We start from the raw sequence: 20,356 nt of genomic DNA, 5'->3' as shown, positions 1-20,356 counted from the left end.
CCACTACCACTCAGATCCTCTCAATGTCTTGCTCTGACTATGGAAGAGCCTTTTAGCTAGCTGCCCTTCCCCAGCCAGTGTGGTTTCCTCTCTCTCTGTATCACCATTCAAATGTTCAAATGGTCAATTCCACATTACCGTCTGAGGTTGTTAGCTCCTGTGTCAAGCTGCCAGTGGCTCTCTCCTGCCTCAGAATATTGGTCCTCTTCTTTCTTCTCCCTGGAATGTCCTTCCCTCTTCTCTCTATCTAATTAATCCACACTTAGCATTGAACTTCAGGTGCCAGATTCTGGGAAGCAACCCTCTTTTACTTTTTCTTTTTTTCTGTCTGTCTTTCCTTCTTTTCTTCTCTCTCTCTCTCTCTTTCTTTCTGTTTTTCTTTCTCTTTCTTTCTTTCTTGCTCTCTTCTTTCTTTTCTTTTCTTTTCTTTCTTTCTTTCTTTCTTTCTTTCTTTTTCTTTCTTTCTTTCTTTCTCTTGTCTTTCCTTTCTTTCCTTCTTTTCTTTTCTCTCTTCCTTTCCTTTTCTTTTTTTTTCTTTTCTTTTCTCTTCCCCTCCCTGCCTCCCTCCCTCCCTCCTTTCCCTCCTTCCTTCCCACTCTGTCACCCAGGGTGGAGTGCAGTGGCGTAATCTCAGCTCACTGCAACCTCCGCTTCCCAGGGTCTCAAGCCATTCTCCTGCCTCAGCTTCCCCAATAGCTGGGATTACAGGTGTGCGCCACCACACCCGGCTAATTTTTGTATTTTTAGTAGAGACAGGGTTTTGCCATATTGGCCAGGCTGCTTTCAAACTCCTGGCCTCAAGTGATCTGCCTGCCTTAGCCTTCCAAAGTGCTGGGATTACACCCACCCAACCAGAAACAGACCTTTTCTGACACTTAACTCTTCTCTCTCCCTGTGCCTCTCCTGGCTTTGTCACCCTTCTTATGTGTTCTCCTTGGAGCCCAAGCAGTATCTCCATGGCAGCATTCCTACCAGTGTTTTACAGCTATCTGGGACTGGTCTCTCCCATCCTCACAAGCAGCATGAATCCTCTTCATGGCTGCATGTGAGTCCCCAGCCCAAGCCGCCTGTGGTTGGTTATTTGTTGACTTATTTCTAGGATAGTGGTTCTCAACTGCGGGTGATTTTTTCTTGGTGAAACCCCATCTCTACTAAATATACAAAAATTAGCCAGGCATCATGCTGGGCACCTGTAATCCCAGCTGCTTGGGAAGCTGAGGCAGGTGAATCACTTGAACCCAAGAAGCAGAGGTAGCAATGAGCCAAGATCATGCCGCTGCACTCCAGCCTGGGTGGCAGAGTGAGACTCCGTCTCAAAGCAAAAAGAAAAAAGAATTTAACCATATAATCCTCAGAAAAAAAGCCTTTTGTTTTATGTAGATTAGCTAATGATGTAAATTCTAGTGCCACCCCCAATATTTAGGTAGTGAATTAGATGGGACTTCTAGTGCACTGGAAGTTAGGATATTGAAGGATGAATTGTTGCTGACACAGAGTAACATGAGATTGACCTATACAATGAAGTAATAGGAAAATAAAATCCTATTGTGCTTTAAATTTGGCGTGTGTCTTGGCAAAGACAGAAAACATCAGAGAAGGTTTTGATTCTTCCCTCCAGAATTGGCCATATGATATGTTTTTTTGTTTTTTTTGTTTTTTTTTTTTGGCCATGCGATATGAATTCTTGTGTTATAATCAGCTTTCAAAAAATTATTATTTTGAAAGTTTAGAAATCTGAGTTGGAGAAAGAAACATTTTAGGAAATGTTAGGAAAAGGAGACAGTGACTCATATTCTGAAATAGTTCCTGTTGATATTTGCAATTTCAAACTAGTCTCTGGAAAATAATTATATAATTGTATGGAGAGAGTCAAGTCTTGATCATTACCCTCGGGGACTTCTTTTGGCAAATTAAATGATTTATACCTGAAGAGACAATTTAGCTTCATGTTAAATTTCAAAATCCAAGAAATACTTTCTTTTCAGTAGCTGTCAGATTGTATTGACGATCATCAGCCTTTCAGATGAGTGTTATTTGTTCAGTTTTGGAGATTACCTATATGTGTGGTACTGTCTTGTAGTTTTCTGAAAGAAGATTGAAGTATTTATACTTATTTTTGTGGATTCTGTGAGGTAAAGTCTGGCTTACAGTTGATTTAACCTCTTCTTGGTCTTGGTTACTTTTGGATTTTGTCAGAACAGAAGTTTAAGCTGCAGATACTGTGTTCAAAAAGGTCCTTCAAGAAATATAACTGTAAGGAAATGGAATGATAGATGTGTATAAATATGAACTTGAATCAAGTATGCTTTGTATTTAAAAATATGCCTTTCTTTTAATTTTTTTTAGCCAAGTTCTATAGAAATTTTAGAGTATTCATCAGATAGTGAAAAAGAAGATGACTTGGAAAATGTCCTACTCATTGATTCAGAATCCCCTCACAAATACCACGTGGAGTTTGCATCAGATGCAAGACAGACTGTGGAGAGACTGATAGACCCAAGGACAAAATCAACAGAGACCATTTTGCATACACCTCAGAAACCCACAGCTAAGTTTCCCAGGACTCCAGAAAAGTCAGCGAAGAAGAAGCTTTTAAGGTTAAATTGTACCCTTTTAAATACTCTTTTTAAATTTTTCTCTTTCTTTAAAAACCCAAATATCTAAAATGTTAATTTTAAAATACTTGTATATGAAGTCCTAAGTCCTGGAGCCGATTAATAGAATGTTCATCCAAGTTGAGGGTTATAGCTTCAGTCATGCCCAGCGGATGTGACTGCCTCTCTTAATGGAGATTTATTTGGGTTATCAAATGTTATTGAGAGTCAGTGTTCTAGGTGCTGTGGAGACAAGTATATAATTGTTCTGTTCTTGAGTAACTTACAATCTAAAAAGGGAAATGGAAATATGTATAGATCGTGTCAAATTACTTTTATGAGAGAGATCTGCCAGGGCAACACTTGCAAGTGCGAAAAAAGTATGAGAGAGCAGAACCCACAGATAAGACGTGTCTGGTGTGCCATGAACTACAGCGTCAGTCTGGGGCTAGGCTGTAGCCATGGTGAGCAAAGCAGGAAAGATAACATGAAGGAGCCTGTAGGGACCTTCCCCAATCCTGTGTAATACAAGGTTCTCTTTGTTGTTGAAGCAAACAATGCCAAGCAAAGACTCAATGAAAGTAAAAAAGAGAGGCCGGGGGGTGGCTCACGCCTGTAATCCCAGCACTTTGGGAGGCCGAGGTGGGTAGATCACGAGTTCAGGAGTTCGAGACCAGCCTGGCCAACATGGTGAAACCCTGTGTCTGCTGAAAATACAAAAATTAGCTGGGCATGGAGGCATGCACCTGTAATCCCAGCTACACGGGAGGCTGAGGCAGGAGAATTGCTTGAACTTGGGAGGTGGAGGTTGCAGTGAGCTGAGATCGTGCCATTGCACTCCAGCCTGGGCGACAAGGCGAGACTCTGTCTCAAAAAACAACAACAACAAAAGAAAGTAAAAAAGAGAACCTGTATGAAGCATTGCCACAAAAGCAAAAGTGGTAGAGCATTTCAAGGCAAAGGAGTTTCAGTAGAAAGAGTAAATGTGATCATGAAGAGTGTAGGTGTTGGATGCACAGATGATATTGTAGCATCATGAGAAGACAAGCCTGGTGTTCACTGAGGGGAGCCCAGGGTCTGTGGCTGAAGTAGAACACGGTTCAAGGAGTGAGGACAGGGTCATGGCTCTTATGTGGGAGTTGGGGACCAGACAGGAGGGCTTTGATTCCTCTCTTCGGGATTGCCAGTCACCTGGAAAAGATCCAGCCTCTAGAGAGGGTTCAGGGAATAGGAGAGACAGATTTTGAAAACAGTGGGGTTCCGAATAAACAGAGTTTGCACCATAGCTCTATCAGCATCCTGAAGAGGAGGTAGGGAAGGAAGGTGGAGAGGAGAGCCCCAGCTTGAGTACACCAGTGGAGGAAAGAGCATGAGAATGTGGCCAAGTCTAGTGGTATGGCCAGAGCACAGAGATCCATTTGTGCCTACTCACCATGAGACAGAAAGCCTTATGCCCAAAGTGAAGAAGTTGTGGCCTCAAAAAAGAATGTAATTTGTAATAGAAGGTGGTTTGTAATAGTCTCTGGGAAGAAAGGAAAGGAAGCCCATTAGAGGAATTAGCATGTCTTTGTTGGTGAAGGTGATGCCGTGCAATTACAGAAAGTCATGTCCCCAGCCCTGCTGAGGGCCTACCACTTGCCAAGCACTGTTCATGCACTGGAGCAAGAAAAGTGGAATGGTTGCTCATAACAGAGAGCAAAGGTGAATGGAGCCCGGCCTGTATCGGGGGAAGGGTAGTACGGAGCCAACAAGTAAAATAGATGTCAAGTCAGAGAGAGAAATTTTATGGAGAAAAGGCAGAAAAAGGGGGACAGAGAAGGGTCCAGAGGTGGGGGAGGACATTTCAGTTTGAAACAGGCTCAGGGAAGCCCTGAGGAGGTGCTTCATTGAGCAGCTGGAAGAATAGAGTGTGCAGTGGAGCAGGTGCTTTTGTTTTTGTATCTTTGATTGACAATCATGAGGCTTTTGGCCATTTTCAGTTAGATATTATACATCTTAGTGGGACTATGAGTCTGCAGTCCACGGGCAGGCTTGGTGTTGGAGATGTGAATGCGTAGACTTCAGTGTCCAGATCTTTTGAAGCATGAGCTAGGTCGGGTCACAGGAGATGCACTGCTAGGCGAGAGGAGAACCTGTCCAAGGCCTGAGTCCTGGGTGCTCTACAGAAGTTGGGGTGTGGAGGGAGAAACTGCTGAGGGAGGAGCCAAAACAAAGGGAGCATGGTGTGCTGAGGCAAGTGAGGAGAGAGGGTGACCCACTGTGACAGACGCTGCCAGGACTGACCTCTGTGATTCCACGGTGAAGGGCAGGGTGTGCAGCCATCTCAGTGGCGTGACCAGGCAAAGCAGACTGCCATGGACTCGAGAGAATGGAAAGAGAGAAACTGAAGACAGCACGATGGAACTCTGGTGAAGTTTTGCTTTAAGGGGAAGAGATCAATAGTGCATTAGTTGAAAGTGAATGTGAGGGTCAAGGTTTCTTATTTTAAAGGTGGTAGAAATTTCATCATGTTTGTATGTTGATAGGAAAGTCCAAGAGAAAAGGAGAAACTGCTGAGGCAGGGGAGGGAGGGGACAACTGATGGATTTGTCTCTGCCATGGTGAAGGGAGGCACAAACAGGGGTGACCTTGTCAGGAGCTCAGAGTGTGCACCCATGGCCAGGGCAGGCAGAGCCCATGCAGGTGCTGGAATGGACCTGGTAAGGAGCAGACAGGCCATCCACAGACAGCTGGGAAGGCGAAGTCCCTGCCGTTACAGGCACGTGTATCTGACTTGGGAAGTAGTTCTTTCTGATCAATTCTATTCCAGTAAAATGCAGTCATTCATTAGCTGACAGGGAGGATGAGGAGGGAGCTGTGGAGGTCTGAGGAGAGAGAATCTGTGAAATGGGCATGTAGTGGGGACAAATGAACTGGAGAAGGGCTCCAGGGCTGACAGGTTCAGGCCCTGTTGGGAAGTTGTGGTCACAGACTGAGTTTGAGACCGATCAGGCAGTGTGGATTCGACCCTTGGGCTGTACATATGGGCAGAGCACAAGGATGGTCCGGGGGCTCACTAAAAGGGGTTGACAGGAGTTCTGAGAGTAGCTATAATAATGACCTATGAAACCTAAGCTGGGTAAGGTGGGAATGAGAACATGCAGGATGTGGATCATGGTGAGTTGGGGTAGAACTCACTGATTGAGGACTGGTGAAAGGTTGGTCAAACACTTACGGAGTCAGGCTACTGTAAGTGATGAGCTGGGGCAGTAAGGGTGACAGGCATCCAGAGTTGAGCCGCTGGAGGGAGGTAGTTCGGGACTTCAAGATTAGAGTAGCTGACGCAGATAGAGGACACCGTCTTGGAGCTGGGCGGGCACTGATATGCCTGCCCTGGCGTTGGGCAGGCTGAGTTGGAGCTGGAGTGTAAGGGAGGGTGCCAGCTGGTCTGTCTGGAAGCTGCAGTGAAGAGCAAGGCCGTCCCTTTGTGGCTTTTCAGGCCCAGTGAGAGGGTAGGGGAGAGAACACAGTGCTGTTGAAGGTCACTGTCAGGGAGTCCTCAATAGAAGGTGGAGGGGACATTCATAGAAGTGGCTGAAGCTGCTCCAACAACATGCAATTGATTATTTTCTTGTTGTGATTTCTAGGAATAACTAAGTGAGGATGTCTGTTTTGAAGTTACTGTGCTTAGATACTAAAAATGAGATTGGTGTGCTTAGGGTTGTTAGTGTCAGGCCTTCAAACTGAAGAGTTCCTGTTTCACTGAGCTGACTAGAAAGGCCTGTGACTGCCTTGTCTGCCTTTGGTGAAGGGATGGTGGTTTGTGGTGATTAAAAACTTTTTTTTACCTGATAAAGGCCAGGTAGCAAGGATTGAGAGAGGTAGTTGGCATTTGAAGCCTGGAGCACACTGGCCCTTCTCTCTCTGGTTTGCCCTGTGGGAAATGTCACTCAGTCTCTTTGGGCTTTCTTTTTCTTTTCTTTTCTTCTTTTTTTTTTATTCATGGAACTATTTGAAGCATAAAAAACACTAATGCAAAATTGTTAGATATTTAAGTGTGTTGGTAATAATAAAGCTATATCTGTCTCCCCATTTTGATGGTCAAGTTGTTTTTCACAGTGTTTATTATACCATGAAAAGACAAAATCTGCGTCTGATTGGTGTACCTGAAAGTGATGGGGAGAATGGAACCAAGTTGGAAAACACTCCTCAGGATATTATCCAGGAGAACTTCCACAACCTTGCGAGGCAGGGCAACATTGAAATTCAGGAAATACAGAGAACGCCACAAAGATACTCTTTGAGAAGAGCAACTCCAAGACACATAATTGTCACATTCACCAAAGTTGAAATGAAGGAAAAAATGTTAATGGCAGCCAGAGAGAAAGGTCGAGTTACCCACAAAGGGAAGTCGATCAGACTAACAGCGAATCTCTCGTCAGAAACTCTACAAGCCAGAAGAGAGTGGGGGCCAATATTCAACATTCTTAAAGAAAAGAAGTTTCAACCCAGAATTTCATATCCAGCCAAACTAAGCTTCATAAGTGAAGGAGAAATAAAATCCTTTCAGACAAACAAATGCTGAGAGATTTTGTCACCACCAGGACTCCCTTACAAGAGCTCCTGAAGGAAGCACTAAACATGGAAAGGAACAACTGGTACCAGCCACTGCAAAAGCATACCAGATTGTAAAGACAATTGATGCTAGAAAGAAACTGCATCAACTAACGAGCAAAATAACCAGCTAACATCATAATGATAGGATCAAATTCACACATAACAATATTAACCTTAAATATAAATGAGCTAAAAGCTCCAAGTAAAAGACACAGACTAGCAAATTGGATAAAGAGTCAAGACCTATCAGTGTGCTGTATTCAGGAGGCCCATCTCATGTGCAGAGACACACATAGGCTCAAAATAAAGGGATGGAGGAAGATCTACCAAGCAAATGGAAGACAAAAGCAAAGCAGGGGTTACAGTCCTACTCTCTGATAAAACAGACTTTAAACCAAAAGATAAAAAGAGACAAAGAAGGCCATTGCATAATGGTAAAGGGATCAATTCAAAAAGAAGAACTAACTACCCTAAATATATATGCACCCAATACAGGAGCACCCAGATTCATAAAGCAAGTCCCTAGAGACCTACAAAGAGACTTAGACTCCCACACAATAATAATGGGAGACTTTAACATCCCACTGTCAACATTAGGCAGATCAAGGAGACAGAAAGTTAACAAGGATATCCAGGAAATGAACTCAGTTTTTCACCAACCAGACGTAATAGACATCTATAGAACTCTCCACCCTAAATCAACAGAAGATACATTCTTCTCAGCACATCGCACTTATTCCCAAATTGACCATATAGTTGGAAGTAAAGCACTCCTCAGCAAATGTAAAAGAACAGAAATTATTACAAACTGTCTCTCTGACCACAGTGAAATCAAGTGGTACTCATGTCCCAGTACCAGAATCTCTGGGACACATTTAAAGCAGTGTGTAGAGGGAAATTTATAGCACTAAATGCCCACAAGAGAAAGCAGGAAAGATCTAAAATTGACACCCTAACATCACAACAGAACTAGAGAAGCAAGAGCCAACACATTCAGAAGCTAGCAGAAGGCAAGAAATAACTAAGATCAGAGCAGAACTGAAGGAGATAGAGACATTAAAAACCCTTCAGAAAATCAATGAATCCAGGAGCTGGTTTGTTCAAAAGATCAACAAAATTGGTAGACCACTAGCAAGACTGATGAAGAAGAAAAGAGAGAGGAATCAAATAGACGTAATAAAAAATGATAAAGTGGATATCACCACCAATCCCACAGAAATACAAACTACCATCAGAGAATACTATAAACACGTCTACTCAAATAAACTAGAAAATCTAGAAGAAATGGATAAATTCCTGGACACATACAATCTCCCAAGACTAAACCAGGAGGAAGTTGAATCCCTGAATAGACCAATAACAAGTTCTGAAATTGAGGCAATAATTAATAGCCTACCAACCAAAAAAAGTCCAGGAGCAGACGGATTCACAGCTGAATTCTACCAGAAGTACAAAGAGGAGCTGGTACCATTCCTTCTGAAACTATTCCAATCAATAAAAAAGAGGGAATCCTCCCTAATTGATTTTATGAGGCCAACATCTTCCTGATACCAAAGCCTGGCAGAGACACACCAAAAAAATGACAATTTTAGACCAATATCCCTGATGAACATCGATGCAAAAATCCTCAATAAAATACTGGCAAACTGAATCCAGCAGCACATCAAAAAGCTTATCCACCACGGTCAAGTTGGCTTCATTCCTGGGATGCAAGCCTGGTTCAACATGTGTAAATCAGTAAACATAATCCAGCATATAAACAGAACCAAAGACAAAAACCACATGATTATCTCAATAGATGCAGAAAAGGCCTTTCACAAAATTCAACAGCACTTCATGCTAAAAACTCTCAGTAAACTAGGTATTGATGGGACATATCTCAAAATAATAAGAGTTATTTATGACAGACCCACAGCCAATATCATACTGAATGGGCAAAAACTGGAAGCATTCCCTTTGAAAACAGGCACAAGACAGGAATGCCCTCTGTCTGCACTCTTACTCAACATAGTGTTGGAAGTTCTGGCCAGAACAATCAGGCCAGAGAAAGAAATAAAGGGTATTCAATTAGGAAAAGAGGAAGTCAAATTGTCCCTGTTTGCAGATGACATGATTGTATATTTAGAAAACCCTATCATCTCAGCCCAAAATCTCCTTAAACTGATAAGCAACTTCAGCAGAGTCTCAGGATACAAAACCAATGTGCAAAAATCACAAGCATTCCTATACACCAATAACAGACAAACAGAGAGCTAAATCATGAGTGAACTCCCATTCACAATTGCTTCAAAGACAGTAAAATACCTAGGGATCCAACTTACAAGGGAAGTGACGGACTTCTTCAAGGAGAACTACAAACCACTGCTCAGTGAAATAAAAGAGGACAGAAACAAATGGAAGAACATTCCATGCTCATGGATAGGAAGAATCAATATTATAAAAATGGCCATACTGCCCAAGGTAATTTATAGATTCAATGCTATCCCCATTATGCTACCAATGACTTTCTTCACAGAATTGGAAAAAACTAAAGTTCATATGGAACCAGAAAGACCCTGCATTGCCAAGACAATCCTAAGCCAAAAGAACAAAGCTGGAGGCCTCACAGTACCTGACTTCAAACTATACTACAAAGTTACAGTAAGCAAAGCAGCATGGTACTGGTACCAAAACAAAGGTATAGACCAATTGAACAGAACAGAGCCCTCAGAAGTAAGACCACACATCTACAGCCATCTGATCTTTGACAAACCTGAGAAAAACAAGAAATGGGGAAAGGATTCCCTATTTAATAAATGGTGCTGGGAAAATTGGCTAGCCATAAGTAGAAAGCTGAAACTGGATCCTTTCCTTACTCCTTATACGAAGATTAATTCAAGATGGATTAGAGACTTAAATGTTAGACCTAAAACCATAAAAACCCTAGAAGAAATCTTAGGCAATACCGTTCAGTCCATAGGCATGGGCAAGGACTTCATGTCTAAAACACCAAAAGCAACAGCAACAAAAGCCAAAATTGACAAATGGGATCTCATTAAACTAAAGAGCTTCTGCACAACAAAAGAAACTACCATCAGAATGAACAGGCAACCTACAGAATGGGAGAACATTTTTGCAATCTACTCATCTGACAAAGGGCTAATATCCAGAACCTATAAAGAACTCAATCAAATTTACAAGAAAAAAGCAAACAACTCCATCAAAAAGTGGGCAAAGGATATGAACAGACACTTCTCAAAAGAAGACATTCATACAGCCAGCAGACACATGAAAAAATGCTCATCATCACTCGCCATCAGAGAAATGCAAATCAAAACCACAATGAGATACCATCTCACACCAGTTAGAATGGCAATCATTAAAAAATCAGGAAACAACAGGTGCTGGAGAGGATGTGGAGAAATAGGAACACTTTTACACTTTTAGTGGGACGGTAAACTGCTTCAACCATTGTGGAAAACAGTGTGGCGATTCCTCAAGGATCTAGAACTAGAAATCCCATTTGACCCAGCCATTCCATTACTGGGGATACACCCAAAGGATTATAAGTCATGCTGCTATAAAGACACATGCACACGTATGTTTATTGCGGCACTATTCACAATAGCAAAGACTTGGAATCAACCCAAATGTCCATCAGTGACAGACTGGTTTAAGAAAATATGGCACATATACACCATGGAATACTATGCAGCCATAAAAAAGGATGAGTTTGAGTCCTTTGTAGGGACATGGATGCAGCTGGAAACCATCATTCTCAGCAAACTATCGCAAGAACAGAAAACCAAATACCGCATGTTCTCACTCGTAGATGGGAATTGAACAATGAGATCACTTGGACACAGGAAGGGGAGCATCACACACCGGGTTCTATTGTGGGGAGGGGGAAGGATAGCATTAAGAGATACATCTAATGTAAATGACGAGTTAATGAGTGCAGCACACCAACATGGCACATGTATACATATGTAACAAACCTGCACGTTGTGCACATGTACCCTAGAACTTGAAGTATTAAAAAAAAAAAAAGAAATAATACCACACATCTACAACCATCTGATCTTTGACAAACCTGACAGAAACAAGAAATGCGGAAAGGATTCCCTATTTCATAAATGGTGTTGGGAAAACTGGCTAGCCATATGTAGAAAGCTGAAACTGGATCCCTTCCTTACTCCTTACACAAAAAAATGCTCATCATCACTGGCCATCAGAGAAATGCAAATCAAAACCACAATGAGATACTATCTCACACCAGTTAGAATAGTGATCATTAAAAAGTCAGGAGACAACGGGTGCTGGAACGATGTGGAGAGATAGGAATGCTTTTACACTGTTGGTGGAACTGTCAACTGGTTCAACCATTGTGGAAGACAGTGTGGCAATTTCTCAAGGATCTAGAAGTAGAAATCCCATTTGACCCAGCCATCCCATTACTGGGCATATACCCAAAGAATTATAAATCATGCTGTTATGAAGACACATGCATATGTATTGTTTATTGCGGCACTGTTCACAACAGCAAAGTTTTGGAAGCAACCCAAATGTCCATCAGTGATAAGACTGGATTAAGAAAATGTGGCACATAGGCCGGGCGTGGTGGCTCAAGCCTGTAATCCCAGCACTTTGGGAGGCCGAGACGGGCGGATCACGAGGTCAGGAGATCAAGACCATCCTGGCTAACCCGGTGAAACCCCATCTCTACTAAAAAATACAAAAAAAAAAACTAGCCGGGCGAGGTGGCGGGCGCCTGTAATCCCAGCTACTTGGGAGGCTGAGGCAGGAGAATGGCGTAAACCCCGGACACGGAGCTTGCAGTGAGCTGAGATCCAGCCACTGCACTCCAGCCTGAGTGACAGAGCAAGACTCCGTCTCAAAAAAAAAAGAAAATGTGGCACATATAAACCGTGGAGTGCTATGTGGCCATAAGAAAGGATGAGTTCATGTCCTTTGTAGGGACTTGGGATGAAGCTGGAAACCATCATTCTGAGGAAACTGTCACAGGGACGGAGAACCAGACACCGCATGTTCTCACTCATAGGTGGGAGCTGAATAATGAGAACACTTGGACACAGGGTAGGGAACATCGCACACCTTGGCCTGTCATGGAGTGGGGGAATTGGGGAGGGATAGCATTAGGAGAAATACCTAATGTAAATGACGAGTTAATGGGTGCAGCACACCAACATGGCACATGTATCCATATGTAATAAACCTGCATGTTCTGCACATGTACCCTAGAACTTAAAGTATAATAAAAATAAATAAATAAAAACAAAAGCAAAACTTGAAAATACTGTATTTACAGTCATTTTAATTATTTATTCTTTACCTGGTTGTATAGCTTATTAAAAATATCTTGACTAGAAATGAGTTGGAATATTTTTGAATCTTTATCCTTCTTTACTTCTCCATATTGATTTTGTAGAAATGTTTACCAGTGTCGAATTGATACCAGTAATCTTTTGAGATAGGTTTCCAGTCTGTTGATTTTATAGAAAAGATAATTAGGATATCTTAACTTGCTCAGTGCATTCGTCGTATTTTTATTCCGTTGGAGTTTGGCCTTTATAAATAACTTGTCTGGCTACGTTCAAAAGAATTAATTTGGATATAGATGGTAGGGCCTTCCTGAACTTTTGGTATGACTTAATTTTTTTAACATGAGATAGGTTTTTTACTAGAAATAGAATTGTTAATTGAAGGACATGGTGTTTCTTATCTTGAGTTCAAGTGCATCTGATCCGAACTCCCTGCAGGACAGGCCCTAATGGCCAAACTTAGCTGGAGATGCAGATTTTATCTGAGGGCTCCAGATACCGCTATGTGTAGAGAGCTCCTGTGCATATGTTTACTGTTGTTTTTACCTTTTGTCCTGTAATCCCCACAGTTTTCTTACGAGGTTCTAGGCTTGACTTTAACCAGATACTATTTTCAGAGTTCATTGTGCCTTTTTTTTTCTGTAAGGTCACAGCATTGAAAAGCAACAGTTGGCAAATAATTATCTAGATAATGGGCAAAGAATACAGCATTTGCTTCTTGTATTTATTATGCTTATCATTTTAAATAATACTGTTTAAGAGGTTCTAGGTATATTATCAAGACTAAGAGTTTGGACTCTGGAGCCAGACTGCCTAGGTGTGCATCCAGCTACACCACTCATTAGACATTTAACCTTGGACAGGTGTTTAACATCTTGGTGCCTCAGTTTGTCATCTATAAAGCGGAATAGTAATAGTACCTACTTCACAGTATTGTGTAAAGGGGAAGCATAAACGAGTTACTTAATGTAAACAATGATATGAAGAAGGGCTTAATAGGAAGTAGAGGTTGACATGTAGAGGTGCTATGGCATATTTCTGAGTATAAGAGGTTTTAACTTTTTTTCTGTGACATGTGCTACACACAAGTACATTCAGAAATAATAACCTATAGGAAAACATACTAAGTTTTTCTATAGGTATTAATACTAGAAATATTATATATTATTAAAATATTTCCATCATAATTGAAAGGGCTATATATAGGCTGCAAGTAAAAAACATAATAAAAACAGTTACACCAATTGTGGTCATTTTTTGAAAGTTTACTAAATGCAACATGCTGTGCTAAGTCCATTCTGGTTTTAACAGCTTGTTCCTCATCTGGCTAGTTACGTAATGTTGGAGAAGTTTCTTAATCTCTCTCTAAATTCTGGTTTTATCATCTGTGCAGTGGGTATTGATATCTGTTCTTTCTGCCTCAAAGGGATATTATTTGAATAAAGATAATGTAGTGAAATGATTAATGAATTGGTAATAAGATAATATACTTATGAGATAATACATTGATAACCTATATAGCATGTAGCTATAGTGGTAATTAACAACTGGTCTTGATTTTTCTTGAAATTATAGTTATGTTAGGAGTTGATAACTTCTCTTTCTCTCTACATATATATGTATTTACTTATGTTTGTAATTTACATTCACCTATATATTTATAAGCATAAATATATCTCAGTGAGTATATGTGTTCATTGATAGGTTAATGCTCTTCTGCAGTGCCTGCATATCTATCGTTATAAATTGTCTTTCTGCTGTACATGGAAGTTTTCTTTTTTATAACATTGGTATCCTTGCTGTGTGTTTGTGATTGATACTCAAATATCTCTGGAGTCCAAATCAGGGACCCATACCCAAGTGCTCTTATTTGAGTGTTCTGTCAACAGTTGGCAAGGTTATTCTTGACTGGAACTCTGAGCCCACTTTACAATTCTTTGTTTGCTCCCATCTGCTGAGCTCATTGGGAGCTTTCCCACCTCCATGGCAGTACGCATAGCTGTCCTTGTGTCCCTGGTACCTAACGAAGTGCTAGGTGCCAGCATATAGCAGGTGGTAAGTAAGCAGTACTTGTTTTAGGATTGAATAAGTGAACTAAGAAAGAATAGAAAAAGAGGTAAACTGATATTTAGCTATCATATTTCCAAGAATATGATATTTTTAGGACATAGTATTCGCCCATATTTCTAGGAATCAGAAGACCAAGGTTCTAAGAAAACAAAATACTGACTTATGAGGACATGGCCTCTAGGAAGAGAATGTGGTAACAAATATACATTAAAATTTTGCATGTTTTATCTGTTTGTCTCTGGTTGGGGGTTATACAATATAAATGTTCCAAATATTCTGAAGTTTTCCTTTTAACTAAATTTAGTACATTATAATTCATTAAACAGAGGTGGACTAGCAGAAAGACTGGATGGACTGCAGAATCGAGAGAGATCTGCTATTTCTTTGTGGAGACACCAATGTATTTCTTACCAAAAGACACTTTCAGGTAAGGCTGTGCAGGTACCCGAGACAATGTGTAAATAAATGTTTTAGTTAAAAGAATTCTTACATTAAAATACATGAAGTTGATTATTAATATTTTCATGACATTTTTAAAAATTTGTTTTTCCAACATTCTAATTTTGACATACAAAAACTGTATATAATTAATATATATAACTTGATGAGTTTAAAAATAGTTTAAAAATAAGTATACTCTTATGAAACCATCGCCACAATCTGTGCTATAAATCTATACCCTTGACCTCGAAAAGTTTTGTTCTATTCTTATCATTAAGAGCACTCTACCCTCTTAGCAAAATTTATTTTATTTTATTTCATTATTTAGAGACAGGGTCTCACTGTTGCCCAGGTTGGAGTGTAGTGACATAATCATAGTGTACTGTAGCCTCAAACTCTTGGGCTCAAGCATATCCTCTCACTTCAGCCTCCCGACCGGCTAAGACCACAGGCTTGTGCCACCATGCCCAGCTCCTCTTAGCAAAATTTTAAGAATACAATACAGTATGTTAACTATAGACACGATACTGTACTGCAGATCTCTAGGACTGATTTATCTTATATAATCAAAACTTTGTACCCTTTGATGAGTACCTCCCTATTGGCAGCCACCATTGCAGTCTCTGCTTCTGTAGCCAGAGCACTTAGTCAAGAAAGAGAGATAAAAGATATCTAAGTTGGAAAGCAAGAGGTAAAGTTATCTCTGTTTGCAGATGACATGATCTTATATCTAGAAAACCCTATAAGACACCCAGCCCCTGCCAAAAAAAAAAAAGTTACAACTAATAAATGAATTCAGCATAGTAGCAGGATTAAAAATCAACATACAAAAATCAGTTGCATTTCCAATGAAATTTCTGTATATTAATAATGAGATATTTTCTTTTCTATTGGAAATTGAAAAAACAGTCTCATTTACAATAACATCAAGAAGAATGAAATTCGGGACTAGGCACAGTGGCTCACGCCTGTAATCCCAGCACTTTGGGAGGCCGAGGCAGGTTGAATCATGAGGTCAAGAGATCAAGACCATCCTGGCCAACATGGTAAAACCCTATCTCTACTAAAAATATAAAAATTAGCTGGGTGTGGTGCTGCATGCCTGTAGTCCCAGCTACTTGGGAGGCTGAGGCAAGAGAATCGCTTGAACCCAGGAGGTGGTGTCTTCAGTGAGCCAAGATCGTGCCACTGTACTCCAGCCTGGCGACAGAGTGAGACTCCGTCTCAAAAAAAATAAAATAAAATACTTAGGAATAAACTTAATCATGGATGTCAAGGACTTGTACTCTGAAAACTGACTCTTTTTTTCAGGTGTCTTACAGGTTTCAGAAATTATTCCAAGAGATGAGTTTATTCTTGCAAGGTCTAATGACTGAAAACTCTTGTTTTTCAACAAATTGCTTGATATTGAAAAGATTCCACATGTCTAGAAAAGCCTCCTCTCCTCCTAAACAGTGCTGATTTGATGGTTTTTCCCTGTGTGTTCCCTCCATCTGGAGTTGGGGGATGGGTAGGTGTGGGCACAGTCATGTATTCCAAACCAACTATTATATAGTCTTTCCTGGGGGATCATTGGGATATACATTTTAATAGGCTCCCAGGTGATTTTTGCACATGCTAGAATTTAAGAAACATTATTCTTAGAATTGATCCCCCCATTCCCAATAATATATTCTACTAAATAGATCACTCAACTGTTATGTTCTTGACTATTATATTACACATTTCTTTAGAAGACTTTTCAATTCTTATCTCATTTATTCCTTTTCAAATCCTTTCTGAGGCCAGGTGTGGTGGTTCATGCCTGTAATCTCCATGCTTTGGGAGGCCAAGTCAGGAGGATCACTTGAGGCCAAGAGTTCAAGACCAGCCTGGACAATGTAGTGAAACCTGTTCTCTGCAAAAATGTAAAAATTAGCTGTACGTGGTGGCACACGTTTGTAGTCCTAACTACTCGGGAGGCTGAGATGGGAGAATCGCTTGAGCCTAGGAGTTCTAGGTTACAGTAAGCTATGATCGCACCTCTGCACGCCAACCTGCAGCACCAACGTGACACAGCAAGACCCTGTCTCTAAAAAAATACAAAAAAATCCTTTCCCAGCTGTCACTTAGCAATTGCCTTCTCTCATATTCTGTATTAAAGTACTGGAATATGAAGTACGTATATATGTATCAGGATGACCTAATACGTATGACCCAAGAATACTTTTTCTTTTCTTATTTTATTTTATTTATTTATTTTTTTGAGACAGAGTCTCGCTCTATCACCCAGGTTGGAGTGTAGTGGCGCGATCCTGGCTCACTGCAACCTCCGCATCCTGAGTTCAAGTGATTCTCCTCCTCAGCTCCACGAGTAGCTGGGATTACAGGTGACTGCCATCACGCCTGGCTAATTTTTGTATTTTATTTGAGACGGGGTTTCGCCATGTTGGCCAAGCTGGTCTTGAACTCCTGACCTCAGGTGACCCACCCATTTCAGCCTCCCAAACTGCTGGGATTACAGGTGTGAGCTATCGTGCCCAGTCACTTTTTCTTCTATACATATCTGTGGGTCAGCCCATTGTTACACTTATGACTTTGTTTCTTGGGGTTTTTTTTATATTAATGATTATGACATTTAATAATAATCTTTACAACTCATTTGACCACCCTGAAGGCCAGGCAAACATAAAGGTTTCCTGGTCTTATTATTTAGGGAAGTCTTAATAGCACATTGGCTTAAGCACAAAAAATAATTTAATGGTACTTGTAATTGAAAGCCACAGGGACCATGCTTCAGGCATATTGGTTTTGAAAAGGCTGGCAGTCGTTCTCTATGTGGTAACTCTCTGCTTCAAGTCCAATAAAAAAAATGCTTTCTTTCCAATATTTTACCAGAAATGTCCAAAATGACTTTCATTGATCTGGTAGAGACAGGAGTCCCCTCTTGAAATCATCCTAATCACTCTGCCCAACATGGGCTACAGTCAGTAACACACTACCAGCCATATCCTTAACTCCTGATTATTTTATTTCTGGAGTTATTTAATAAAAATCAGCAGGAACTATTTGTAATTCTACAATATGTTATCTCATTTTAGTCTTTCAGTGATTCTTCATGTTCTCCTATTTATCAGTATTTGCGTGTGTATATTTAGCCTCTCAAATGTGAATGACCTTGAACTGGAGTGACCACTGTCTCTTATAATCTATCTCCGTCCATCTGTAAATAGTTTCTGTGTGTCACTCATTGCTTTCAATTTAGTTTGGGGTTCTATGCATTAAAACTTCTTTTGTTCTGCTTGAACCAGAAAAATATTTCCTTGACACTTAAATTCTCAAATGGCTCCTCCTTCTTCTGTTTCCCTTCTTTTGAAGTAATGATATGAGAGAATGGTAAGCTTGAATTTCTTTCAGCTGTATATAAATATTTGCATGACTGGGTTTCAGGAAGGCCACTTTCAGTTCTTAGTTTTAACATTAGTTTTGTGTTGGGTTATGGTGGATGGTGAGCTATCAGATGGAAAAGAGGAGCATGGCACACAGGACTCTGGCTACTGGAGGCCTAAAAGGCCAGACCTGAAGATATTTGTTGCATTGGCATTCATGCAGCACTTTTGTTTCCTTTTTCCACATGAGGAGATGGAATGCTAATTCTGTGAGGACTCTTAGAGACCTTCCAGTCTAAGCCCCTCTTTGGCGGATTGCCTAGGGTAGGGAGGTGACTTGCTCTGATTATCTAGCCAAGGAAGAGACAGGGCCAAAAGCAGGCCTCCTCCTGGTTCCCAGGGCCATGCTCTTTCAAACCCTGCCACTCTTCTGCCATATGAAAATAATCATTTTACTCCTCTCCCAGTTTCCTCTTGATATTACTAGTGGGGAATAACCAAATAGTCCAAATTGGACTTTGTGTGTTTAGTTAAGGTAGCTGTCTTGAATTTTGCTGATGTTATTATAGTCTTGACAAATTGTAAATATCTTCCAAGTAGGAGCAAAGCATGGGCAAACTTTGAATTGGATCATAAATTCTTAAATAGTTTGGATTCTGTCTGTCCTCTTTCCCCCTACAACATGATCCTTATTGTTATATCAAATTTGGAGGTTTGATGTTGGTGGGTACAATGCTGAAGGCTTACTACGTATTAAATCATTTAGTATGCAAAGTAATCTTCTAAAGGAGTTTGCTTTCCTTATTTTCCAGATGAAAAAACTGTAGGTTGAGTATATGCTATAGATGACTAAGCCCAGATTTGAACTGTCAAGTCCAAGTTCTTATTTGCTAATCTCTACAGACCTTCATTAGTTAATCTGTTTGGGCTGGAGAAAGTTAGGCTTAAGAAGACAAGGGATTAAGGAATTAGCAAAATTAGAAATATTAATACAAATGTTTTTTTTGAAAAGAATCTTTCAAAATGTAAGTCTGTATCACATTCTTGGGACAGCACTAATTGGCGAAGCATAGGACATAGGTTTGAAGGTTGCAGAGACTGTGTAAATTGTAGAACTGTATAGGATGTCCTAAAGTCTTATGATTTTGATGGGAAGTGGCAGATTGTCTTCTTAATTATTGATATTAATATATATAGAAATCACTAGACATGTCATCCTGGTTACTCACTATAGTGAATTGATCAAATTGTCAAGTACGTAGTTGACAGAGTGTCTTCTGCTTGTCTGGATAGAAAAGTACAAAGTTAAACGTGTGTGACTGGTGGTCCAGAATGAAGGGAGAAAAAGGTGATTTTTTTGTTTGTCTCGTAATCAAAACAGCTTATTTGAAATGTTCCTTACAATATCACTTCTTAAATTTTCTTCTAGATATTAAGTGTAGCATGTCAAACTAAGATTCTCCTTATTTATCTCCAGAGATGAGAAATTATGGTTTACAGAATTGATCTGTAGATTATAATGATTTAGCTTGAGATCTTTTTTTCCACGTGTCTTCCATTTGGGGAGCATTATTTAATTACCCCATGGTTGAGAGGTATGTTTTTGTCTATATATGTATCCAAGTTATTGTGTATGTCAGTATCCCACTCCCTTATATTGCTGGATAGTATTCCATGGTACGAATGTGCCACAGTTTGTTGAACTGTTCGTTGACTGAAGGGCCTTTGGGTCGTTTCCATATTTGAGTCATTACAAATAAAATGTGCTGTGAACATTTGTATACCAGTTTTTGAGTGAACATATGTTTTTATTTTTCTGGGATAAATGGTCAAATGATTAAAATGTTTGAATGTCTCTAACACATTATTCTGCCTTTTTTTTTTGAGACGAAGTCTCTCTCTGTCGCTGAGGCTGGAGTGCAGTGGCGCGATCTCGGCTCACTGCAAGCTCTGCCTCTGGGGTTCA

The 20,356-nt window shown here is 40.3% G+C and overlaps 1 protein-coding gene across 8 annotated transcripts in view; it reads left to right on the top strand.

Moving 5' to 3' along the window:
- Positions 1–20,356, top strand: part of SPIDR (scaffold protein involved in DNA repair) — a 456,553-nt gene that overhangs the window by 128,766 nt on the left and 307,431 nt on the right. For 7 of the 8 annotated variants that reach the window (XM_023190580.2, XM_023190576.2, XM_023190577.1 and 4 more), the window contains 2 exons: positions 2,347–2,597; positions 14,908–15,008. In XM_023190580.2, the coding sequence (XP_023046348.1) occupies positions 2,347–2,597; positions 14,908–15,008 (352 nt within the window). The remainder of the gene's footprint in view (positions 1–2,346; positions 2,598–14,907; positions 15,009–20,356) is intronic. The other variant, XM_023190582.1, reaches the window with a different exon arrangement.

This window comes from Piliocolobus tephrosceles, chromosome 7 (genome assembly GCF_002776525.5).
Source record: "Piliocolobus tephrosceles isolate RC106 chromosome 7, ASM277652v3, whole genome shotgun sequence".
In the NCBI taxonomy this organism is placed as follows: Eukaryota; Metazoa; Chordata; class Mammalia; order Primates; family Cercopithecidae; genus Piliocolobus; species Piliocolobus tephrosceles.
The sequence above is the reverse complement of the archived record's forward strand: the minus strand, read 5'-3'. Positions and strand labels throughout refer to the sequence as shown.